Source organism: Diprion similis, chromosome 3 (assembly GCF_021155765.1).
Source record: "Diprion similis isolate iyDipSimi1 chromosome 3, iyDipSimi1.1, whole genome shotgun sequence".
Taxonomy (NCBI): Eukaryota; Metazoa; Arthropoda; class Insecta; order Hymenoptera; family Diprionidae; genus Diprion; species Diprion similis.
Window position 1 is genome coordinate 13,701,648 of NC_060107.1, and position 27,185 is coordinate 13,728,832.

At 39.3% G+C, this 27,185-nt stretch overlaps 1 protein-coding gene across 1 annotated transcript in view; it reads right to left on the reverse strand.

The window, feature by feature from the left end:
* Positions 1-4,576: 4,576 nt before the first annotated feature.
* Positions 4,577-27,185, reverse strand: part of LOC124404166 (division abnormally delayed protein) — a 56,599-nt gene continuing 33,990 nt past the window's right edge. The window contains exons 3-8 of the mRNA XM_046878095.1: positions 17,843-18,407; positions 17,352-17,553; positions 12,448-12,665; positions 7,876-8,020; positions 7,262-7,415; positions 4,577-6,597 (exon numbers count right to left, since the gene is read on the reverse strand). Coding sequence (XP_046734051.1) covers positions 6,458-6,597; positions 7,262-7,415; positions 7,876-8,020; positions 12,448-12,665; positions 17,352-17,553; positions 17,843-18,407 — 1,424 coding nt within the window. The 3' untranslated portion in view covers positions 4,577-6,457. The remainder of the gene's footprint in view (positions 6,598-7,261; positions 7,416-7,875; positions 8,021-12,447; positions 12,666-17,351; positions 17,554-17,842; positions 18,408-27,185) is intronic.

Genomic DNA, 27,185 nt, shown 5'->3' on the forward strand with positions numbered 1-27,185 from the left:
TTATGATTCCCCACATTTATTTATCAACGAGGGAGTCAGATTAGTACATAATTGCATGAATAATTCCGAACTCAATGAAGTGAACTTGAGAACCTCCCTTCGTTATTCGGAAAGAATTTTAAATCAACATTTTTGTAGATAATCACAGACGTCTGCCAAATGTAGTAGGCTCTTCTTTTAAACTAGCCTTACGAACAACAGATTCATTTAAGTCTATATACCTAAAACTAAACAACGCTACTCACTAAGACGAAAATGTGTTGTACATTTTCTGCCACCTGTCAAACGTATTCGCGCACAATGGAAATATTGAAAAATACGGTTGTAACGTGCAAATAATCCATAATCGCCAAGCATATAAGTGCATGCCAAACAGATGCGAAGACGTAAGAAAGTATTTTCGCTGAACAACGAACCGAAGCTCGGGCTTAAGCGGTGTAAACCATAAAAATCTTCGCATCTTTTCGGACGTTACAGCGTGATATTTTCATTGTTGAAAAAATGCACAACCACTTTCAAACTGAAAGGCAATGACCATCTATTTATTCTCTGTAATCAGTTATTACCTTATATACACTAAATTTGAAATGTTTGTGTGATTAGTATCAATGCATGTGATAGTTATTTATACAGCCTAACATGTGTATATCGCAACTGGCTTCGTGGATACGAAGATTGAATGATGTTGAAGATAGTGACGTTATCGTAACGATTCGTGCTGAGGAAAAACCGTTATGTCGCGATTTTGGAATTGTTTGAAATCCAGTAAACCGTAACAAAACAAAACACACTCATATTTCGAAATCTTAGTTCCTTCAAAAATCATTGTAAGGTTATGAAAGTAGTACTTTTTCCCCAATGTTTCGTTACGATAACGTTACTAACTTCAATAACCTCCTAAGATTGAGCATGGATACTCAACATCATCCGAAACGTTCATGTCTAGCATGTTTTGATGGTGTCTACAGATGGTTAGTTAGCAATATTCAATGCTGCGTCATATATTTATATAGTACAATGTTTATATATAATTTTTCCGAGAAACATGGCACATCCCAGGTCAATATCGTTTCGACGCGGGTGCGTTCGGGGCGTCTTTCGTCATTTTCTCCGTTACGTAGGTGCAAAAAGAAACAATGGCATCAGGTACCAAGAGTTGGACTTTTCAAGGTTCTACGGGACTTACAGTCAGGTCGAAACAGTGGTTGAAACAAAATCGTGATAACAATAATAATTAAGAAAGTTGACTCGAGATAATCTCATAGTTAAATAGGTATATCTAAAAATGTCCCCGTGACACAGGAGAGAATTCTAAAATGCTGAATTTTAAACATAAACACCTTATCATGTTAATAAATTCAGACAAATCACACTATTCTATAATTTTTTTTTTTTTTACCGAGAAAACCACATTGTTTGTCCGATTCTGATAAAGAATAGCTCATTTTATTCCGAAATAAATTCCCCATAGATGATTTCAGTGAGCTTTTTTTATTGGCAAGATAGATCACAAATTTATCATTTGTAAATTATTTATCTCAAGAGACGTGTAGTGCATTCATTTGTGAATAAAATATGATTATTATTCATGAAAATCAGACTAACTACATGGATTTGTTCGTAAAAAAATTGTTCGATAATGTATATGGGGAATCACGTGTCAACTAAACCAAACATATTTTCTTACCACTTTTGATTTGCAACAGGATTTTTATACAGTTCTCCGGTCACAAAAAACCACTTCTTAATTTTTTCATATTTTTTTCTACAACCGCTAATTTTTTAGGTTTATTCACACCCATCTCAATGTTGGCATTTTTTGAAAATCTCCAAAAAAAAAAAAACGGTAAAATCTGTGTTTTCATTCCGATAACTTAGACGTCCGTCCCACGATGTAGCGATTTTTTTTTTCATTTTGTTTGCTCAAAATCTTTCAAGTGCTAGAGAAAAGAATAGAAGAAAAAATCGCTACATCATGGGATGGATGTCAAAATTATCGCGATGAAACATAAGAGAGAATGAGAATTTGAGAATTTTTTGAGATTTAAAAAAAAATGCCAATTTTTAGATGGGTTTGAGTAATTTAAAAAAATCAACGGTTGTAGGAAAAAAATCTGAACCAAGTAAGAAGTCTTTCCTTGTGACCGAAGAACCTTATGAAAAATCTTGAACCAAATCAAAAATGGTGAGGGAAAATCATTAGGCGTCGATAATAGGAGGGTTTTTACAATTGATATTCGGCGTTAAAAATTCTTTTTTTGAATCACAGGGAGTTTTCAATTTATATTTAACCTGATGAGATTTAGCTAAACCGTTCAAGCGCTTTCTAAGACACGATTTTATTCCGACATAATATTTTTGACCTGTTTGGAGATCCCATAAATCTTCAGACACCTTGATGAGCAGGTTATTGCCAATTCGGCGGCTGATACTTACAATCAGCTGCTTTCCGACAAAACTTTCTACCTGGGGCGGTAAAACATATTTTGCATCTTGTGATTTGCAATTTTTGTGTACCTTTAAAACTTTTAACCATGACTGCAAAGCCAGTCTTCCTGATGCCAGATCATATCGCATAGAATGCCTCTGCACAATTAATGTTTCCTTTGATACAATTTTGCCACCTCGTTCTCTCGCCATCACTGTCAGCGATAGCCCTAATACATTGAAGTAATGTCATTATAGGTCGTAACTATAATTAAATCATTAGTTATTACAATTACTTCGTTCAAATTGGGTCGATACATATTATGTATATCGTATGTATACATGTCATAAATATAACACATTCTCTATGTACAAGATTTTACGAACTTCTTTCACTTCACTCACAAAAGGTGTTAGTGAAACTTGTTTTATCCCCTGCATACATTTATGCGAATTTTGCATCGTTTGAAGTAAGATTTATTATTGCAACATTCAATTTAAAAACACCAACTTCCTTTCTTTTTGATTCCCATTGGACGTAAGCCGAATAAACACGAAGGAAACTAGTAACGAAAAAAAAAAAATTAATATTAAACGAAAGATGCAATGACGTGATGAGTGCAATTAGAAATACGAAATGTAACGATTTAATCACATATTCGGTTAACCATTTCAATAAATACGATATTTAAAAGATAAGTATTATATTATTATATTATAAAATTCGTCAACACACGGTGAAGAATTTCATCACCCACGATATGGAGCTCATGCGGCTGCACATCAAAAATTTTAGTATTAATAATTTTAAGAAAAGAATCACATTATGTATAACAAATAACCTTTATAAATTTTATATCAACTCACTAAACACTATAATGATTCATATTGTTGCTTGACCTGACAAAGAATCATTGTTTTATCGGCAAAGTGAAAATCATTTCAATCGTGTTATTACATAACAGTCATCAAAATATACTAAACACTAATTCTTGTAGAAATAATATAGAGAAAAAGTATTATTTATATAATAAGTGTATAATATAACGCAAGCTCAATCTGAGCGATTGTGTAAATTGCAATTAATTACAACTCATTCAATTATACGATTTCTTTCTTAATCTAATAATGAGTTTCTTTATAAATTTCATCAACTAATCTCAACTTCCATATGAAGGATATTTGGCGTGCGGTCTGTTTTCCCAACTACGCTTTATATTTGGGAAACGTGACGACTGGAATTTGGAAACATGGCCACGTGCCGATAATAATGTTCATCACTGTCCCACGTCTAAGGTAGGTAAGGAGAAGTATCTCATATGGGTTTTCAACTTGAGAAGTGTCCACCAAAAAGCGAAAAATAGTGGTTCAAAAGTCACCAGAATGGCGCTAATAACCAATCAGGATTCAATCCGATTGGCGCTTTCTTTTAAATCGTGGATTTTTTGCTACAGCAGCGCCATCTTAATTGTTCTCTACTTTGTGGACACTTTCTGTAGACGGAGATAGTCTTCCTTACCTCTACCCTCCATACGCAAGCCTTATTCAAGATGACTTTCTGGCGGTTAAATATTCCAACAACAAAAACGAATGACTCTCAGATTGATTGTAGCTCCGCGGCATTCCGAAAGATTATGCATAATTTCGATTATAATTAATGCATTGCTACGCTAGTAATTATATTAAGGATGGATGGATGAGTTAGAGAGGAATCAAGGATTCCGTGAGTCGAGGTCGATAATCGTAGCTCCGAAGCGGACGGCGTTGAGACGTTTTTTAAGAGTTCTCAACGCAAGCTTAATCGGCTTTAATGAAATTTGAGTAAAACAAGCACGTTTTTAACTAACACAAAGCCAGGATAATTCAGCTTGCGCCTAAGCAAAGAGATTCATAACCCCACGCATTCCCATTGGCTTATTATATTCAATTGAAGACCTTCTCGATTGTTGCAAATACCGTTTTAGATGATTTTGCTTTTGCCCAACCCTTACATCCACGTAGTAACGTTTTCGGATTCTACAACGCATTAATCTTGGCTTTTTACAACGCTATTCACGCTCTTAATTCGACGTAAATTTCACCAATGGCAATCAGTAACTACACAATTGTTGGTTTGGCACTTGAATTATTATTACTAGTTTTTTTTTACTTCATCAATTTTCAATACTTCATTGTCAGGAATGTTCAAAGGATGCAAACTTCGACATGCCCAAGAATGTTATTTTACAAGAGTTAGTAGCATCTGGCAGATGAAAGGAAATAAGATTGAAAAATGACGCGATAACTGCAACTGGCAGGTGAAAAAGAAAAGCAAAAATATGTGTAGAAAATCGCACGCACACGTATTTAGCAACAATTCATTGCTCTGTACAAAGTCATAATAATAGGTATGTCGTGTAAGCATAATATCGTATTGGCAATAGGTATTCAAAAGGCACTAACCCTCACATAAACTCAAGTTAAAGCTTACAAAATAACAATTGGTAAAAATTCTCGTGCACAATCGGAAAAATTTACACATGACAGAAAGAAACCAAGCAAGGCTCGGCAAGGATTCGGACTAAATTATTTTACTAAATTGATAATTAAATTCAGTAATGTTCGACTGGTTAATAGATTATTCAATGATCGTCGTGTAATGCTTGTGATTTTGACAACATTACATCCGTTTTTATTCTACTTTTCTATCTATACTGTGAATTTTGAAAATCTGTCCTTTTCGCTATTCCTTCGATAGCGGCAAACTATAGGCTACGTGGAACACCTGCGACGCACGTAGCAATCATTTTATCGGTTTTCCTACTTTGATATCTCACTTCGGATGACATTATTGTCTTACAATCTTGTACGAATTTGCGGCAAGAGGGCTGGAATAACATTTCGAATACGGTAACGAGTTGAAATTTCATATATATCGATCAATGGCGACGTTACAATCGCTTCTTTCCTAGTACTCGCTATATTCCTTCAGAACTATTTTACCCTATGCCCGTTTTTTGTCTTCCAATGGTTTCTTAGCCGGTCTCCATCTTATCCGTAACTTCCATTCTTCCTGCATACCTATATCCGAAATCTTTTTTCCACGCAAACGTATTGAATAAATAAATACATATTGTTTAAATGAAATTTAGATTTGTACGCATGTATGAGGAAAAAGCACATTGCAAACTTTCGTTATAAAAATAGATCTATTCAAATTGCGTTACAGTCAATTGGCTGATGAAGCTCAACGGAAAACGAACGCCTCGCCGAAATTTACGTCAATGCACACAGCTTTCCCAGAATAGTAATTTATATGCGTAAAACGATACGCCTGACGATCGCGAAATGAATAATAATACATAGCAGAAGCGTTGTATGTTCCGCAAAAAATCCGGCAGATATCAGTTGTATGTGGTGATTTATCGTAAAATATGATAGTGGCGCGATTCCGACAATTTTCCCCGAAACGTTGAATAGTAAATGCCGGCAAGTGTTGGCCTTGGCTGTAAACTAATTGACAAGTCTAAATGCGTTTTGGCAGCATGACGTAATTGATATGCTCCTAGACTAAAGCATAGCCATAATTTTTTTCTGCAATGTATTTTAACCGTTATTATTGCTCATTATTAACGTTAATCATTGTAATTGGGATAGTGATTTACCAGTTTGGTCAGCTCGAGGAAATGTAATGGTAGAAATGAGTTTCAAGAAATAAATTACTGGTTTCAAAGGCAGTCTTACGTTCAGTTCCGATCTGAGTAGAAACTCAGGAATTAAAGTGAAAAAAAAAAAAAAAAAAAAAAAAAAAATCATTGGAAACCTAAAAAGAAAGGAAACATTCACCTATTTCCAAGCCGAAAGGATAAAACTTTTCCACAGTCCTTTTCGCCCAGAGTCCGCCAAAGAGAGGTAGTCAAAATTTGACCATTTTCCTACGCTTATTTCCCCTTGCTCTGTCTTACTCTCACTCTCTACCTCTTCCTTCACCCGAACTTTTTTTATCACATTTATCAAGATTCGCCGAGTGATCCGACGAGGATGTAGCATTTTAAGCAAAGATTGAAAAACGTGTAACGAGAATAACAGAACAAAGAAGAAAGGCTGACGACATTTTATGATGGACCGCTGCGGCACTTTCTACTCCATCATCGATCGCAGTCCTTACATCTCCGTTGTCGCTCGATGAGTCTGAAACAAGAAGAATCAAATGCATCGATCAATGCCTGAGAGGCGGACGGTTCAACAGACTAAAATTTATAGAGCAGTTATTCCTAAGTATAGAGTTATTATAGCTGGTGGATTGATCAATCGATTCTGCTGGATGGTTCCTTCCGCGTTTCGCTAGAGGAGAATACATATCTAGGTCTGTGGGTACGAAAGGAAATGATATGACTAAGTCAGTAATAAAGGGTCTCAATATTGAGGAATCGAAAATCAAGAAAATCAAGTGTCCATTAGGGTATATCTGCGTTGAATTTTGCTCAGTTTTCAAAACAGGTCATCTGCCTACAAGATCTGTTTCTCAGCTTTTCACCTACCCAGTTGTATAAAAAGCTTTGTCTTATTAACCCACCGACTCAATCGAATGGATTGGTACTAGGTATGAATGTTCTTGGCTTACACCTCATTCGATTTCTTTCAGACTTTTCTTGCTTTTTCGTTGATGATAAAATGCTCAATCCCAAGCAGGCGCCCGATATAAAGTTTAGAGTGATTCTTACGATCACTGACGCACAAGGTGGTTACTGGGTACCATTTCTAACAGCAATTTATCGTTATACTGCAGTTTGTTGCAGTAAGTTGTTGAAACGATAATAATAACGCGTCTCGACAAAGCAAGAAGAAGACTCACAGTTCGTGTTGGATCCCTCGCCCGATCCGGAAGCTTCGTACCCGTCACTCTCGTCATCGCTATCTGATCCAGCTCCGCTTCCAGATCCATCGAAGGTTCCGTCACTGAGAAGTGCACCGGTATCCGGTGTCGACGCCAATTGTGATTGGACTATCTGGAATTCCGAACAACCCATCAGCTCATACGACTATACAGCGGAAAGAAAACTTCGAAAGAAAATGTCTACAATACCTGGCTTGAATTTTCTCAAACATTATAGAGCCACTTACAAGTTAATGATGATGTCATATCGAAAACAAATTCAGATTTGAGAACATTGAATTTGCTATTATTTATTTACAGAGCATGTCCAGAGTTGAACCCAATGTTTTTAGCATGGTATCGAGAATTTCAAATTACCCAAAAACCTTCGTGATGAGTGCAACTAAAGGGAATAGATGCTGATAATTCTATTGATACTGAATAGAGTTACACGCAGAGGGTTTTGAACTTGAAATCTGATTCCAGTATCACGTTCACTTCTAATGCGATAAGGTTCCTTGGATCAAGGCAGTTCCAATTAGTTTGGTAAAATGACTTCGCGTGTATGGAATAGAAGACGTAATTTTACGCACCTGATTAATATGTCGCAATTGATCGATTAGCTCACTCGTATTCGCATTGTCGTAGAGAGATTGCGGTGAACTTGCTGCCAATAGAGGAAGTTCAGGATTGTATTTCTGCGCCGTCAAACTAGAGTCGACGATCGTTTTCATATAGCTGAAACAAAAATCGAGAGTTAGACATTGACTTGAATTGTTCTTCGCTAGCTATCCAAACAAGAAAAAAAAATCTAAAAACATCACCAGAGACACGGCGCTATCACGTAATATATTCACTGAAGAATATGCAACTTCGTAATTCGCAAAGTCTCGTTAAATTATCAAAATATTGCGTAACTTTGCAAATCGAGTGTCCGGTCTACGCATGCGTGAGATTTGTCGGATTTTCATGCAGGCTGGCCACTCCAAATTCCAGCTGTAAAACGCGCTGACGTGGGTTAGGTAAGTGCACCGAATTTTTGTATGTTAAATAGATCCCAAATAGTTGTTATAGTGATTCGGGAAGGACTGGAAAAATTTTAGTGCTGACTGATCGATTACTGCTACCGCGAGTTATTATAACACCATAATTTCAATTTCTGACTCAAGAGGGAAAGTGCGACACCTCATACTTCGTTTCGAGTAAGTTGGCACCCCTGTCTCACAAGTTACAAACGAAAACAATGCAGTCATACGATCTCTCCGAGCAATAGAGCGCGATTATTTTGCGCATGCGCAGCCCGAATCCACTGTCCGTAACTCGATCTGCCAAGTCTCACCGTTTTCTTTCAGTATTTTTCTACAGGAAAGTTTCGACCGCCGGAAGGACATGAGCGTATCGGTGAAGACGTCGCGTTCAAATAATTCAAGATTCTTTTATTGCCTCGGCTGTCGTGTGGGGTGTAGGGTGGCGCTTTGCGGGGCGAAAGGATTCGAATCGAAAAAGGAGGTTCAATTTCGTAGACAAAGGTACCCGCGATGAGACACTTGGGTGGGAGGAGATTGGACGCCAACCGCCCACGGCCGCTGTCTGGGGTTTCGACGGTAATAAATTAAGCAAAGGGTTTTACCTGCTATCCGCCGTTTCAAAACTTGAGTTCCGAGCGTTTGGCGCTTACTTTGATTCAAATTATTCAGAGTGGTCACAGTTTTGCTGAAATAAAACTCGATTTTTTTTATTTGAATTTTCCCGCCCAAGCTTCAGTAGATATTTCGATAGTCGACGTCCACCATTTTGGAAATTAGAATGTCGATCACATATTTCGGAAGATTAAATTTCATAAACGCTATATATTTCGGCAAAAGTCATTAAACCGTTGATTCACCAGCTTAGACTGAAATTGGGAATATTCTCGACCGGCGCTAATCAATCCTGCGAAGTTTTATCAAAATCGGAGCTCGACCCTCGCGGATGGGATGATCTTTGTTGGTCATTACAGATGATTTGGTAAAAATTTCACGCGAAGCGCGTTGGGTATAATAGTTGTAGGGCGCTTAAGAGGAATCCATTGTTGTTGATTAATAACCACAGAGCCCCAGGGCTCTTCCTCTGGCCTCTTCTATCCTTACCGCCACAGCGCAGCGGCTCCAGCAGAGGTTCCAGGCCTGGTTGCCGAGTGCAAGAGAGATTATTTAATTTGGAGGAAGCCTTAAACGAAGCGTTGATTAGCAATTCACCGTCTGCCTGCGTCTATTATATACTCCAGAGCTCACACGTTGACCGCTGCATGACTCAAGTTGCGCAAGGCGCAAGTCTCAAGGCTTCCTTGGCTGAGGCTAATGACTTCCCTAGATCCGCCAAGCAACAGTCGGATTATTATTGTTCGATAAGGATTTTCATCGCTGTGATTGCAATCGATCTAATTACTTTTCTCGATATACTTATGACGCTGCCAACTGTGCTTGATAAGGTTGAAGTTAAATTTTGATAAAATAGAAAAGCACGTTTAGATTACATTATACCAAGATGTTACTCATTCAACTCACCAAAATCTCATAAACTGCAGAATAATCTGTATAGTATTTGCGCGTTGCGTCGCGTGCCGTCGATTGATTATTTGTCATATTATTATTCCAAGCAGGCAATGCATCGAGACAATGTCTGACAACAAGTAGGATTGGACACCTCTGATATTTGTTGAATGAGAAGTTTGCCCAAATGTCACTTCGGAACGGGACAAAAGTTGTAAATCTAAAGTAAAATCATCACTGCTCGCATCGAAATGTAAGGAAAATTTTTATAAATTGAATATATTTTTCGTGACGTCCGGTAAAGTATGGTGCGGTGTCGTCGATTGTTTCTACTTCATGGTACTAAGGTAGTATACCGTTTTTTATTTTCAGAAAGAATGAAATTTTTTTTTTATAACCCAATTTGTAAAGTTTAAATTTTATTCAATAATTAAAAAAATACAAATTTAGTCTGGCTCTCGCTGCATGGTTCAGAGCAACAAAGTCGATATGGAGCCGGTCGGAGGTTGAGGAAATGAAGACGCAATGCAACGTAACACGAAGCGAAGCGCCGCCAAGTCTGGTCATGCAGGGGTGCTTGGCGCCGGGACGTCGCCGCCCGCACCACCGACGATAAACTACACTCATACAAAGGGAATCGCTTGCACGTGAGAAGAAAAGTGGTCCCGCGATACTCTATGCACGGGGGGGGGGGGGAGGGGGAGGGGGAGGTCACCGTAATTTGCAAGGGCGGACATGTCTGGTGGTGTTTCCTAGCACACGTTGGAATCATCGAAGTGAATGCATTGATCTAGAAATTGAGAAAAAAGTTTGGATTTAAACTACTGCAGTGACGAAGGCAAAGTTTTTGGATGCTAAATGCCGAAGTATATGTCGATGCGACTAATTCGTTGCTGATTGTGAGTGTGGCTCGACAATTCGGTGAGTCTGCCTACCTCTGTAGAACTGACAGCTACCATTGTAGAATACATAATGTAGAAGAGCCGAAAGTGAGGAGCTACTCAACCAAGGAAGTCATAAATTTAACAGCTAGAAGTTAAATTGCATATGAAAGGAACTTACATGTTTGAAATATTATTTGATATAACAATGAATGAATCGAGATGGTTGATATCTTTGGAAATCACAACCAATCATTTGATAAAATGAAATCACATGATAGAGTTGACGAAATTGCGCAGCATGTATCCAAATACATCGAATAAATAATGTTTTTATAAGGCGTTAAGTTTCCATTGATTTCTATCCTGTATGATATTAATCATTTCCCAATAATTAGCGATGATTTCTGTGATTCTATCCAATCTAGAAATCGTTGAAAAACGCCTTGAACGCTTGGATATCACTGGCAATCAAATGATAAGGTGCAGAAATCATTAGGAGTTACAAGAAATCATTGTTGATTGAAATGAGATCCTTCATTCCATGTCCAAATGAGTGGTCTCTTCCCAGAAAGCAAAGCAGACCTTGACACTTTGGGGAAAATGTTCAAAGAGCTCAGGTCAGGTTTGACCCAGTTCTATGAAACTACTTTGTCAGATCCTTCTTGTGATCGGAAGATAGATAGGCAAAATATAGAAAACTAATCCTGCAGGTTCATCGGTTATCGAAAGCAGTGACACATGTGCCTTTAGCGTCAACCATGGAGCGTTATTCTGAGCTCGAACGAAGGGATGACATCACTCTGTGCGATTTCAATGGAACGTCGCGTATTCCGCATGCTAACGGTTTAATGATTACAGTCATCCAGTGTGCATTATTTTTATTAATCGTACCGCAATCTGCACCTCACTCTCGACGCCTCGGGTACTGTTGCGTATTAATAACGTCAACGCCCACGTTTCTTATTGTTAGCGCAGCAAACGCATCGCTATCTCTAAGATAAAAGCTCTGATTACGGATTTCTTCATGCGTGTATACATTTGTTTGTGTGTGTGCGCGCTCGCGTGTGAAAGAGAAAATAAGATAGTATAAAAAAGGGTTTGTAATAAGGAACGCGGTGACATCGCGAGGCAAGACAGATCAGAGTTATGACACCCGATATGCAGGCGCGAAGTTGCAGCGATAAGACATCAAATATTTATTCTCAAGTGACGACGGATGTTGAATCTGGATTTCTTCCATTCCTCATCTCGCAGAAAGATGAACAATTTTTTAAGCCGGTATACTTACTTCACTTTTATTTGTCCCGTGCTCCTTGATAGCTCAAGCATGGCCACGTTCGGCTTGAATGATTTCAAACTACTGACAATGAGTCAATTTCAAACCGCAGTTACTTGAAACGTGTTGTAAAGTCAGTGAGGTTGTATCTAAACGCTACGAATGCTACAGTTCTGAGGAACAATTATGGTGTTTTTGTAGATGATACTTCAAACGTAAGTAAAGAATAGTTCCATCGAATACTTAACGTATTTCAGTTTAGTATATTGTCAGTAAAAATCGGTCCATTACGTGGTGAATATATTTTTTCGGTTCAGATCGAAAAACATATGTCAAACGAACGACTTTTTTCGTCTCCTCGGGAGGTTACATACTTACTACTTTCACTACGCTTGTGATAGAATGCTGACATGCAGGCAGATCGACTATTCGAATACATAAAAAAAATTTCAGTTGGTGTTCGAGGAAACTTACTCGCCGACACGGTCTCCGTTCCAGCAATGTTTGTCCGGGTAATCCTCGCAGATGGTGTCGGCCAAGGTACCATAAAAGCTACGGGATCTTCCTACGCTGGCCAAAAAGTTACCCAGACGCAGTCCTGCTGGTACTTTGTAAGATGCAACGGGATCCATCGTCGTTGTGTTCGACGGGACGAAATCAACCAGCTTTGTACGATCGCACGCAGCGCGGACCTAGAGCAAATAAAGGAATACAATTTTGTTGAGAAAATAGTTAACAGTCACCCGTGAAGTGAAAATTTTACCTCTCTTGGTGTGTGTATGATTAATTTTATGTTCGACGACATCTCAAGAACGAATTTGGATGATTTCGGTCTAAACTAACAGGGCATAACGTAACTCAAAACTGAGTATATTTTGAATTTAATCGATTCAGTAGTTTATGAGTCATTTTAATAACGAAATAAAAAAAAAAAGTTCTTGGATCTGTCCATCAACATTATCCAAATGAACAAGTTTTTTTTATTGTAAAGATAAAAAGAGAGCTTTGGCTGATCCAGTAGATAGTAACTCGGTATATAGATTGCAGAAATAATTTAAGCGTAGATATTCGTGAATAATTTTCACATACACATAATATTCATGTGATAATTCTAAGGATATTTATTACATTTATATCATAATAATTCACTGAATAAACAAACAATAGTTGGTACCTTGGTGACTATTCAGACGAAGCAAAAATTTTGAACCTTTTTACTGAAAAATCACGATATTTCAGCAATTGAAAATTATGCTGTTTGATACGACAGCGATTCAATGTCAAAGTGATGAAAAAACATCATTCAATAACCAAAAATCACACAACAATCTTCCGTGAATATGATAATAGCCTCTGCAAAAGCCCATGTTGTTGGCCCGAGTGACAAGAATGCAGCGACGAGGGATCATAATGGGTTTGTCGGGGCAGTCGTGCATCGAATCAGTAAGTATGCATGGAGGTGAATTTCACCTTTCACGGTATCGCGCATAAGGCGATGTTATCATCTCGGAATCCACATCCACCAGTCACTCACTCACTCACTCACTCCATGCAACCCCCTGTGTGGCAAGGTGGTGCCGTAACCCACCGCGTCTCCTGGCTATGCTCAAGGTATATCCCATAGTTCGGGCAAAGCTTCTCCATAAATTCCCGTTATTCAGCCATTATGTAAATTTATCTTTCCTCTCGACTGTCGTCCGACTCCGCACAAACTCCGCCGCTTTGCTGAGCCGCTTGCAGCCTCCGAACGACAATTTCATCGAGCTAGGATATTTTATACTCCAGAAGAGTCTGGAATTCACCCGGTTCACGTCCAAAGCGAATAATAGTGAAATCGGCAAGCGTTTCGTGCCCAAAAAAAATCCAATTTAGTGTATGTGCGCATTTTTGAACCCTCAAAAAGTAATCAACAACCATCCCGAGTACCATGTCGATGGTATACATTGTTACTCAAACTGCTCTCGAGTATGCATTCAAATCACAGATAATATTGCTTATAAACATACTATTCGAGCCACAGTAATCCTCTCTTTGTTACGATTTATTCCGATTTATTCCAAGGATACAATCACACGTCATGTGTAAGTAGGATGCGTGATATTTATAACATTTCATTATATACTGATAAACATGGACTCTTTCGATCGTCAATGTGACATAAAATGTGATTCGTAACGATGTCGACAAGTTGGATGATGAACGTTACGTCTGTTCATTGGTAGGTCACAACGAAGTGCTCAAGTAAAGTCTTCATATGGCAGTCCGTCACAGTGTTATCGCAAGCAAAATTCGCTGATCTTCAAGTGACTGAAGTGTTCAGGTACCACTTGAACGTCACTTAGATCTTGTTCCAATTTATTTAGTAGGAACACATGATGCAGATTATCACATCACTCACACCTAATTCTGACCAGCGTCTTGAAATGTTTGACATTAAATGTCTGCTTGACATAAATTGCATTATTCGTATAAATGTTGAATATTCATGAACGATGGATGGTTTCTTTGTTGTATAAAGCGCGACTGAATCTGCAGAGAGAAGAGCGTCAGGCGGGTCACATGGCAACAAGAGACGTTCGAAGTCGCGTGCAGCATCTCGTCTTTCTCGCATTAACGAGGCCGATTGGGACTCTGTCTTCCTTTGCGGGTTGACTCACGCCCGGTCCTTTGCCGATCTTGCCCTTCCCGGCGAAATGCACGCACCCAGGCCTCGCGTTCAGGAATAACAGGTTCGTTGTGCCCTGCAGAGCTGCGCAGTGTTGTAGATTATACACCCAACGCACCGGATTCCGACCACCACCTTCTTCTAATTGGACAACACTGAATCCGCCAACAACGAGCCAATTCGAAAAATATGAATCCTCAAAGAGATCATAAAATACATAATTTCATAGTTTCTCGATCGGCATTATGACAATTATTTTGCAAGTTATTAATCAGATGGTAAATTAATCGAGAATGGAATTCAAGGCATGCGTACTTTCTTAAATACTCATTTGAATGTATGTTTTGCAAAACATTTATTTTTTTACTAATTCCTTGATGCTCCTTGTTCAATATATTCATCTACAACTCGGGTCAAAACGTGCGAAGGAACTCTCAAGACAATCACAATTCTATCTGCGAGTTGTTAAACTTTAACCCCGATTGATAACTCTGTAGTCAGACTGTATAGTGAGATAGTATAATAATGTCCAGGTTAGTCAACCCGCAAGAATCTCTCCACTGCAATATCAACGAGCCAACCCTCGTTGAGAAGAAGAGAAACAAGAATTTGATGCAACATATTTAAGGACATGTCGAAAAGATACACCGACCACTGGATCGAATTATGAAAATCAATGATATTTGACTGATTCTGAACTGTACCAAATAAATCTACATCCATCCGCACGTACGACAACACAAGATTTATAAAAATCTTCAAGATTTTGAAGATTTATTGGAATCCAACGGCAAAGCCTATAATCATTATTTATTATGAAGTAGGAATGTTGGTTCATTCAGGTTCACCATCATTGGCACTACATATCATTGCTGAAGATTTTGTCAAATGTGTTTTCTCTTCTCCTAACTTGTGATTCAGACGGTTCGACGGATTCATCCCTAACACTTATCCAAGTACCCACCGTTGGATCGATTCCATTCACATTCAAGGTCCCTGGCGTCGTCTGCTGCCACCTGTCCGCTACTCGGGTTGAATAGGTGATAGCAAACGACATCGGTAACCTTGATTTTGAATGGAATCAATCCAAGTTTGAGATATTTAACTCTCTGCCAAAGAGAAGTTGTCGAGACGAAATAGACTATTGGCACCGAAAATTCCTTCAGAAGATTATCAATAGTATAAAAAACTAAACACATCACTTCAAAGAGTTCCCACTACATGTCTTCCAAGTTTGATAGAAATTACAGAATCGGTATTTCTACTTGTTAATCACATCCTGTCATTACTAAATTTTTTTATGACATGGCAATAGTACTACCGCATATTTTAGGTAAAGGAACAAAGCTTATAACACCTTACAATATGTAGATTCCAATACTCAAAGAATTAAACATCCATACAAAATCTAGGATAGTCTATTATATGCTCTTCGAAAGCTGTCACGAGTTAAATACCCCCGAATGATCGTCCATGTCGTGACACTCAGCAAGCAAATATTTTAAGGATTTCTTTGCATCTATGTATATGTATACAATACATACATACACACACACACGCATGATGCTGTATCGCCGACACACCGATCCGGAATGCACCTTTCAAACGCGGCAAAACGCGATGCCTTTCCTCCCAGCTGTGAAGAATTAATAGTACCGTCATAGATCAAACCAACGGGAGACCCCCTGCCAGTCTCAGGGTGCAGGGTGCAGGTAGGCGCCTGCAAAATCAGGTTGGCGCAGGTTGGCGCAGGTTTGCTCAGGTCATAGGTTTCTTTAGCAATGTGGCATTTAATCATGCAGGCCACAGTAATCCGCACTCGAACCTCTCGAACCGCCCGCCTTAAGGGTCCTTTGTCCTGTTTTGGTCACTTTCATTTTGTTTCTTTCGCTCGTTCGGAGGAGATGAATTCCCCACCGTATTAGTCACACACTGGCGACCACTGTGGAAAATTTAATTAGATACCGGTCCCGGCGCCAACTTTCGCGCCCGTCAAACGGAGAATTATAATATTTGGTGAACTGACGGTACTGACAATCGACGATAATTGCTGCACCGGTAAACGGTGCACTTTATATCGGATTGTTAATACTTCGTTTGGTTCTCATCAGCTGTCGGTGAACTTGGAAATAAAATAAACGATTCCAATGCAATAACATTAAGTTTCACCGTTACTCCTAATTCCGAATGATGCCTTAGTCTTCTAAGCGATTTTCGATGATTTCCGAATCGCGTGGGATCAACGAAAGTCAGAATAAATAATTGGAAATTATGGAAATCAATGGAATATTGATGTCATTGAAACCATTTGGCGTTACCAACGAGACTCACAGCGATTTCTATGATGTCTCATGCTTGTTGCCACACGGTATCTTCAACGTTATCAAGTGATTTCAATTGACCCGCAATGATTACCAATTACTTTAATTATCTCGATTGATTCCCCATCATTTCAAAAAATATTTCAGCCATAATAAGTTCCTTTCTTTAATAAGTTGATTTCCAACTATTAAATTTATGACATTCTTGAATGAATGGCCCCTCGAAGAATTATGAATACTTGGCATGCTATAATAAGCAATGAAGAACGGCGATTTCCCTTTATTTGAAATACTGCAAATGCATACAGTTTTCATTGAAACGTAAGCAAGGCGAGACAAGAGTTCACCAAGGGTACGAGTATTGTCATCAAGAGGCTAGATGTGCTTCTTACCTTCTCCTTCAGCTCTGGACCATTCTCCATGGCATGCATGATAGCATCCGAAATACGCGTGTCCAGTTGCCTGATTGCGCTTTCCACGTTCAGACCCAGAGGATTGTTACGCCCGTCGATGGCTATTACGAGTCGTTCGACAGACTCGACGTATCCCGACCAAGCCATGTCGAATTGGGACGCTGGCTCGATCAGGCAACCCCTGAAAAGAGGAAGGGATATTATTTCAGAAAAGTTGTGAAAAGTTTTTTCCACATTTTACGAGTTTAGGATATATAGAAGAGGGTGAATTATGGAAATTTGTATCTCGACAACCAATTATTCAAATCGTTCAGGATTTATTTTACCCAAAAGCATGCAGGCCAAGCTTTATTTACACATTTCTTCATCAGAATGAATTAGCAGAGAAAACATTGTTATCGACAGTAACGTTATAGAATTTTTTTTTCATGATTATACTTTTGAACTTTTGATAATTGAACTTTTCTCACCTGATAACGTTTATGCAAAGCGCAGAGCAAGGCCTGATGTCGCCGGCGATACCGTGACATTTTGAGCAGTAGGTCATCCTCTGGAGAGCTTCGAAGCAGGCGGTTTGCTGAGGTGTCTGAGAGGCGAAAAGGGCTCCGTCGGTTTTGTCCAGGACAGTTTTCCCGAGTGTTAAGGCTTGGATCAGTACCCTGGTAGCCTCGAGGCTCTTTACGACGGACTGTGAGATCTCCCTAGGGATTTCGCCGAACGGTTTGATGGTGTCGACGGCATCTCTGAGGCAGGATTTGAAATCCTTGGAGAAATCCTGCTTGAGGGGATCCACTGCCCGATGGAAAGCAGTGGGGAACAATTCCTCGAAAAAGTTGAGGAAGCTGAGGTACAGCATATCACGTGTCCGAGGCTGCTGCAGGGAGTCCGGTGTGTTCTCGGGTGCAACGTAGTTCACTATATCCCGATACAGGCTCTTCACAGACGGATACGTTTCCACAGCCATTGAGCGATAAACTTGATTGAAGAGGGTCAAAGTTCTGTTCTCGGAATGCCTGACCAGCACTGTTACGGTGTCTGTAATCAAATGCAACAGATATTTTTCATCAGTATCCTCTCCGTTTGCCGAATCAATTAGTGCAAAAATAATATGATAATCAAGTTATACGAAGAGATGAAGATTTCCGGTCCAGAATGGAAAGTGCATATTGTCTGATAAATCCGAATTTAAAACGCGTCCCCGTGATATTGACCTTACAATTGATTTTAGGGAACAAGGTATTATAATCATCAATAATTATCCTGGTGAATTCGTTTTTTTTTTTCGTAGTTACTTAAGTGATTCATTTATAAAACTTGATATGTACTACAGACTTTGTTCTCACGTATTAAAACCTCGTGTTGTCAGTTTCGAGTAATAGAGAAATTTATCCCTAGCAAAATTTAAGCCTGGAATCTTCAATAAATACAAATCCGCGGATTAAATGCGGTAATATAAAGATTCTACGTTTTTTCTTTCTGCATAACCTCAAAATTTATTGCAAGCATATGTATGTTTACTATTTAAATCGTGTTCTTGTTGAGAATAGTTGAATTAAGCGGAATATTTTGTTCATTTCAGATATTTTTATTCATCTGACTTGGGGAAGTAATTCAAAATAAGTTTTAATCAAATTTTGTATCCAAACGAGCAACTGATTGCGAAGCCATGCACTGGGCGGCAAAAAATTTTGCTAAACATTCTAATTTTTACTATTTCCAACTTAACAATACTCCAAGAAAGTGCATTAATCAAAGCACCAAATGCCCAGTGCTCGACAGATTTTGCTGAAAGATAAGAAACTATAATCAAAAATAAAAATTATATTTCCTTTTTACTCTAGATAAGCTCATCGTAAGTGTTATATTTTTTCTGGACCGTTGTTTTTTATATCCTTGTATAAATTTATCGTATACTCGGCAGTAATTAGTTCTATTTTCGTATAAAGATTATATAGTACAGCCTACTTGTACAAATAAGTATGTACGGTTATATTGCTAATTACCCGGGGTTATCAGGTTGGCGATAACATATTTCGTACATGAAACGATACGCGTTTACGAGAGTTTCCAAACTCTGTAGTAATATTTGCGTCAGCGTTAATGGCAATACCAAGTATAAAGCACGAACCGAAGTTTAAAGATGAATGGGATGTACAATCTGGGTCAAAAGTTGGACGAAGAGAAAGAACGGTTTGATAAATCTCCGGCAATATTATTTGAGCCAATGATAGTAAACATGGATGAAGCAACATCGCTGCTATGTAAAATGTTTCTGAGCCCTATTTCGTTGGTCAGAGATTTCCACAGGATAACCTAAAAATTCTTTTACACATAGAGAGAACGGACTAGCGGTTGGCTACTTTTTACTTCACTCCTTTTTTACTTCCAATTATTATACACCTTTGTAACTAAAATTTTTTATTACGAAACAAGATACGTTGTTTTGTTAGTTTACATTTATAGTTCCATAAAGCGTCGTCCCAAATGTGCGTCAACAATTATACTAATTGCACAGTTCTAACAATACTATTACGTAAAATTGCTTCAATATTTTTCAATGAATTTGTGAGGCGTTGGTCAGCGAACAAAATTGATCCAAAAAAAAGAATCGGATTAAAAATATAAGAGTTTAATCATTTTGAACCTTCCTTCTATCTCAGCCTGCGTTATTCGAATTTCCGTAAATTCATTTCTAGTAGATTAAAGAAATGATATTCAAATCGTTTTCACGATCATCATCGCAAACTGGAATACCTTGAAACAGTGTTTGGTTTTCTCTCTTTTCCCAACTTTTTCTTCAGACCAAGATTGCATTCATCCTCAAAGTTAACTCCATTGTAAATAAGGCGCTATTTTATGAGTCACGATATGTCCCTCTTTCATAGTGTAATAATGAGAAATAACGCTTTATTATTATGGAATAAGAAGACGAAGAGGAAGGAGGTCGACAAGTGGAAGAAGCGGAAGAAGAAAAATAAGAAAGAGAATATTAGATGGCAGCCGTGATGTTGAATGTTTATAAAGTTGTGAAACTTGGATGGGAGTCCTGTACACATATCCGTAAATATGGGTGTGCCAGTACGTTTGGAAGCGAACAAAGATCCCCTCCACTCCAAGTTTCGGCGTCAATGGTCCATTGTTAGCGATACGCCAACACCAAACTAAATTTTCTTAGACCGATATCCCACGAGCACCGTCTCCTCCAGACCCATTGAAGGTAGTTCCGAAAACAGGCGCGGCAGCCTCGAGGTTTGTCCTTGTCGGACAAAGAGAGGAGGAGCTTTTTTTCGGAAACAACCTTTTGCTGGCTGCGACTGCACCGTTGCGTTCAACGTGGGAACCAAATTCAAGAACGCAGTCGTCTAACAAGGTGGAATCAGCGCCACCGTGCGTTCTGATTTAAAATTGCCAAGTCATCGCTCCCCCTCGATTTAACTGGTGTATATTATGTTACATATCGAACGAAACGATAGTGATACTTCCGGGGCCTTTTGAAGCACCATTTTTTTTTACTTCGGTGTCTCATTCCTCCAACTTTTTCATTTCTTTTCTTTTTTTTCGCAGAAATACCCAGTCACACCGGGAATTAAATACGGTGGATTGGAGTTAAAAAATATATCCAATCGGTCTTGACCAAATTGTTCCTTCGATCCTCCCACCCTCGGTTTTTTCTTTTCCAACGATTCACGGTACGATTCTTTTATGTCTGTATCCGATTAAATGTAAGCACTATTACTTTGTAAGGTTAATCAGATATATTCACAGATGTTATACCTTGCAAAAATATTCAAACCGTTTTTTTCTTTGGCAGGGAGAAAGCCTCGCGATCGTGCCTCGACTGACACGTGAATTTCACTGAAAGCTCTGAGTTTGAGATTTCTTACAGAAAAAACATCTTTTGATATGTAGTATACTGTGGATAGAAATATGATAAAATGTTAAAAAGGAGGAACGCTGCTGGTTGAATGGTTGGTTGGTTGGTTGGTTGGTTCATGGCGATATGCTCGTAGGGGTTAATATATACGTGAATTCCTGAAAAGAATTCTAGAGTTTAAAACTTGAATACAGCTTTGAATCCATCTAACTGACGATATAAATGGAAAATATAATTCGCTGGACCAGGATACTTTAGTACCTACTCATATAGTGACATCAAGAAAATCTGTCCCAATAGGTGGAATTTTGCAAGTTCAATGACTAACGAGTTTGCCAGATTGGAAAAAGCCCATTTTGGCTGTACTTGCAAAACCCATGTTACAGCGACTTATTTCCTCCGTATATCACTCTTCTGGCGATAAGCTAATCATGATTTTGGGTATTATACTTAAATTGCGGTATTGAACACGTTTCGTACCACATATACCGAGAGGAAACGTTGAAGCTTATCGTTAGCAATCCAAGCATCCAATTGCGCATGCGCCATCATCGTCGTCGATTAATGCAGGTTGGCCACCTCCAGTTCCAGCTGTCATAAGCGGTTGACGCAGATTACGTGGATTGATGCAAATTTCTTTAGGTTAAGTAGATCCGAATTAGTCAATGAATTTATTCCGGATGACTTGGCTTAGTTTTAATGTCACTGATCTAATTACTTGAATTTCAATTCGGCACTGGACAATTCGCCATTTCATGCCCCGTTTCGAGTAAGTTGATTGCCCTGCCCTACAGACGAAATTATTGCCGTAGTGCGATCTAACCGACCAATGGACTTCAACTATTTTGCGCATGCGTAGTTGGTCACTTAACCTGTTAATTTTCACCGTTTTCTCTGGACGCAACGAGGGTTCTGGAGCTGTTGCAGTATCTCGTTTCACGTGGTTCGCGGCCACATTACGTTCCCGAAGTGGTGAACGTACAACGCAAGGATGCCGCATCGCAAGTCGTTCCTTTCTCTCCTTCGGTTTTCCTTTTTTCCCGGCCTCTGGAATCTCGCAATAAACGGTAAGAGGTGAGTACCTATGTCTTTCTCCGACAGGCTGTCGAAGGGTGAGCGAATCGGTCGGTGCAGCTTATTTCGAAGTGTATCGTTCATCTCGCTTCCTCTCTGCACATCCGTTCGACCGCAGCTCTGCCGCCCGAAAGCACTTGGATTTCATTCCTGTCATTCCCGATGCAGCAGGTATTTTCAGACGTGCAGACACACTGCCTGCCATGAAATGGCAGCTGATCTGGTTTTCGATTACGAAGTACACCGAAATCTCATTTTGGCGACATTTGTTACCGACATTACCCGCATGCCGGTAAAGTATGCGTGTAATGTCGGTAAAAAATTACCGGCATGCTCGTAATGTCGGTAACAAATGTCGCCAAAATGAGATTTCGGTGTTCTTCATAATCGAGAACCAGATCAGCTGCCATTTCGTCATTTCATTATCAAATCTCATGGAACTGGGCTCAAAATGTGTGTTTCATCACCGCCGAGTGGTGTCATACCGGATAGTTCGATCCATTCGGTGCAACTGTGAAAATTTGGCCAATTTCTGTGGATGGTAACCAATCTGTAAAATTTTTTTCCAAATTTTGAAGAAGTAAAAAAGACGCTCCACTTTTTGCCAAAATAAGGCATTAATTGCCCAAGTTTCACTCTGATCGCTCGAGCGGTATAGGAGTTTTTGCATCCACGCGTTTTCGAGGTGTACAACGCGTCTTTATAAGCACCTTAATCGTAAGCTTTCGAGTATCAACGACAGCGACGTCGGCGCGCAGGATCAAGCGACTGCAGGTCTACTGCTTGAGCTGCGCCACGGGCGACAAGCGCCTGCTTTGTCTCCCACTGACAATCCCATTTATCGCTCTAGCATTACGCACCAGTGACACACCCGCAACTGCCACCTGTGGCATAGAGAGGTAGAAGGAACGGACACCGGGTCGTTGGGTGGGTGGGTGTAGGTATAGGAATGTCTGTCGCCTCGTATATATCGATTAAAACCGGTATGAGTGAGTAGCACTGCCCGTGTAGTCCCACCGGAGGACGAGGATCCCGGCTATCGAGCCATTTCATTTTATAACTGGATAATTTTAGTCAAGTATTTTCGATCATCTATTCGATATCCTTATAGTGATTTTTTTATCAGGCGTAGACCGAAATTCGAATTGTTCATTTTGTTTTCTTGTTAAAATTAGGATTTTCCAGCTTGGATTAATAACAGGAATACTGTGCAGTACGAGTACCAGGGGTGAGGGTAGAACGTCAAGAAGTTCGGTAGAATTTCCTGCTAAGTATTTTATCCATCACTCAAAATCTGTACAACACACAAAACTTTTCTGCAAAAAGAAGTAGGTACTGATTTTCTCTCAAGCACTCCAAGTAGGTAAATACATTGACGTGGTGGACATTTTTTACAGAAAAAAAATTTTCCCTGATCAGTTATCGAATTTTTCCAGTTTAAAGGTCACTAGTTCTACGAATCCCCAATTAAAATGTCTCCAATTCTACGTTTGATTTCAATTTAAATTCATTAGGAAATTGACCAATATTGAGAAAAATTTCATGAAAAGACATCTAAATATATATGTATATATTAGGCGGTCCTTATTTAAGGTTTGATCACCTCTTTTGTCCCTAACCAAGTTTGAAATTCCCTGACATTTCCCGGTTTTCCTGACCGTGATGACCATGATTGAAGTGTTAACTATGACCAAAATTGTCTTATTCATTTCTAAAAGTACCACGGTAAATAACCATCGAGAAAAAAAAATATCTCATTCATCTAGAAACACTATTCAAATCTAGCCCATTACCAATGGTTCTCCATAAAATTTGCTTAGAGAAGTGTTTAGTCGACTAATATACGATTGATATACACATGAAAAATGTCAAGATAAAATTGGAATATAAGATAGAAAAAGCGACATCCATTCGTCCATTGCATTCATTGATTACGAATTGTTCCTTTTCCTAATTGAATCTTTCATTGAATTTGAATCAAATGTTACAACAGACTTGACAGTAGTCGAACATGAATGAAGAATTTTTGGTGTTGATTACCACTACAATATTACACTTCTAGCTCCATAGGTGCTTTTGAGATGAATTTCACCATAGACCGGAACCACATCTGGTTCCAAAGATCTGCGGAATATTTGTCCATTTTGAGACTTAAAATGACCCATCGCTGCGTTTCACACGGACGGATTCACCAGGGTATTAACCAGTCAGCAGGCTGCATCTCGCATTCCTCACCTCGTCGACGCTGCTCGGGTATATTTGGCGCGAGCGACTACGGGCCAGCATTCTGGCAGGGCAACCAAGGTGTCGGATGGAAACCCGTGGTTCTCTGCCTCCGTTCCTTTACCTGGTCCCTCCCCTCTCTCTATCCATCTCTTTCCCGCCTTATCCCCTGCCTTTCGTCGTCGTTATATAGGCTCGCGGTTCCTAAGAGCCTCGGAGGAGGAAGATCTCTCAGCCCTCTCCCTGCACTCCACCTCTTTTGCTTCTGCATTCCGCGCTGGTCATTTTATTTTAGCGCCACCGTGTGGGAGAGAGGAGCTTCAACCCAGGACCCGGCCGACGAAGTAGGAGTCCTGTGCCCAGGCTCTGAAATGCACGTGGGAACTGTACCATGCTGCCTGCCCGGCAGGGCCGCATGCCTTCATTGACCGACTCGGGGTATACAAGAACTATAATTAAGTTTCTCGCGGAGAGAAGGAGGACGGAGAATGAAGTGAGAGCGAGGGAAAGAAAGAGAGAGAGAGAAAGTTAACAACTGAGCAAAAAAGTACATCCACGCACATGTACACTATACTGTATAGTTCATGTCTACATAAGCATGATGTTAAAGAAAGAGGACGAAAGTACGGATGAAGAGAATGGATTGAACCATTTTTATTTCAACTTTTAGCAAGTGCACTGAACTTGTACAATTTATCGATGTGGTTTAGTCTCGCCCGCGCAAGGGTTTTCCGAATAATTTCAAATTCTCAATATCGTGCTGAAAACATCGGGCAAGTAAGTAACAAATCCATTCATTTTTCATATGACGTCACTTGCTGCGATTTAGGATGCGACGAAACCGAATGGACAATTGCATCACCTACCAATCTCACTTCTGACCACTTTCGATTACACCTCAAGAGCGTTTGACTACACTTGAAACTGCACCTGACTCTGGTATTCCAGTTAGCTTTACTCACATGGCTATCGAAAAATCAATTTCGCACTTCTGTTTATTCAAGTTACCGGCTTATCACTGAACCAACAAGGGTTGCGGTCAATTACAAGACTATCCCAATAAGGTGTCTTGAAACAATATGCTATAACGATTTGTACTAACTGCCTTGCAGTACCGAAATTGGAGCAGTATAAGAAAAGAACGGTCAACAGGGTGTCCAATTATTTGTACTAGTTTTCAAATAGCTCGAAACACTGACAATTGAGATAAGATAAATTTTACAACTCGACAGTGCAACTCCCATAGTCGTCAACTCAAATCTGCTAAAGTAGTCACATAGAATCAGGTTATCTCTGCAGTGTGAGTATATTGAATTGCATTCAATACTGAATACATACTTTGGCGAAATTTTTCGCAGGTATGTTCCACACAGGTATTAGTCACCGCCGACGCCCGCGCCGCTCGATATCGGTACGAGCATGAGACTTGATCCGTCCAGGCGTCTGGCGTCGGTCTACTCCACCATGTCCTTGGAGTGGGCGACACAAAATGAGGCAGAAAGTCTGCACGCTACGGAAACACTATGTGAATAATATATACTTCGCGATGGACTCCGAGAGGAATTGAAGAAATTTTTTAAACTTGTTTTTACTTGTTGTAAGGTGAAGGTATAACGTCGCTGGGGTCGCTAAGTGGGCATAAAATGTTTGGATTTGATATCCTTTGCTGGATGCACCGTTTAAGTAGTCACTGTATACCCTTCGTATGTACCTTCATCAGATTTTCTGTTTATTAGGGAGGCATTCAGGGCCAAAAAATCGATTTGCGAATTTTTAGCGTTTCTGTACACTTTCATCCCTTCGCTGAATGGGCCCGTATCAATTTCGGGCCTTACCAAATTTTTTGGGTCGAGAATTTTCAATTTGTATGAGTGCGTACAACCAATTCATACTTTGCTTTGGAAATGAATCTATTGAAAAAATCTTATGACAATTTGTGAACATTTGCAGGTACATTATGCCAGAAAAATTCGTATACTATGCTATAAATATTAAGTGAGAAACCTTGCGCGGAAAATGAATTTTCTCATTTTTAGAAGAAATGCATACCCGAATCCCCTAAAATTTTAAACAACTTTTCCTAAATGAGAAAAAAATTAACTAAAATACCCCAGAATTTTCAAAAATTTCTGTAAATGTCCCCTTAATTTCACTGTTACGATGCTTAAGTTTTCATGGAGATTCAAACAGCCCTCTACCATTTGTCGACACAACTTCCAATTTCGCGTAACGAATATCGGCACAACTGGATAAAACGATGACTAAAACTAGTACGTAACGCGATGAAAACCGATGCACGTTTAAACTCTATAATTAAATTGATCAACAAGAATCAAAACCCTGCAAGAAATTTTAAGAAGAATCGTCAAGTTAGGAAACGGCCTATATTCTAAATTCGTCAAGTATCAGAATCGAATTTTTGAATCGGGCAAATAGAGAAGCACGTCCAACGGCTTCCTGCAGCCCCGATATAACGACTTGTGTACTTTTAACACGTAGACAAGATACAAGCTCACATTATACCGACACCTACACGCCTTGGTAGATCAGTAAAATTGATGGGAGCGGGTATAACTGGACAGCGTCGGATCGTTCACCAAGTCAAACAATAACTCGGGCACGGTATGAAGAGGATGTACCCC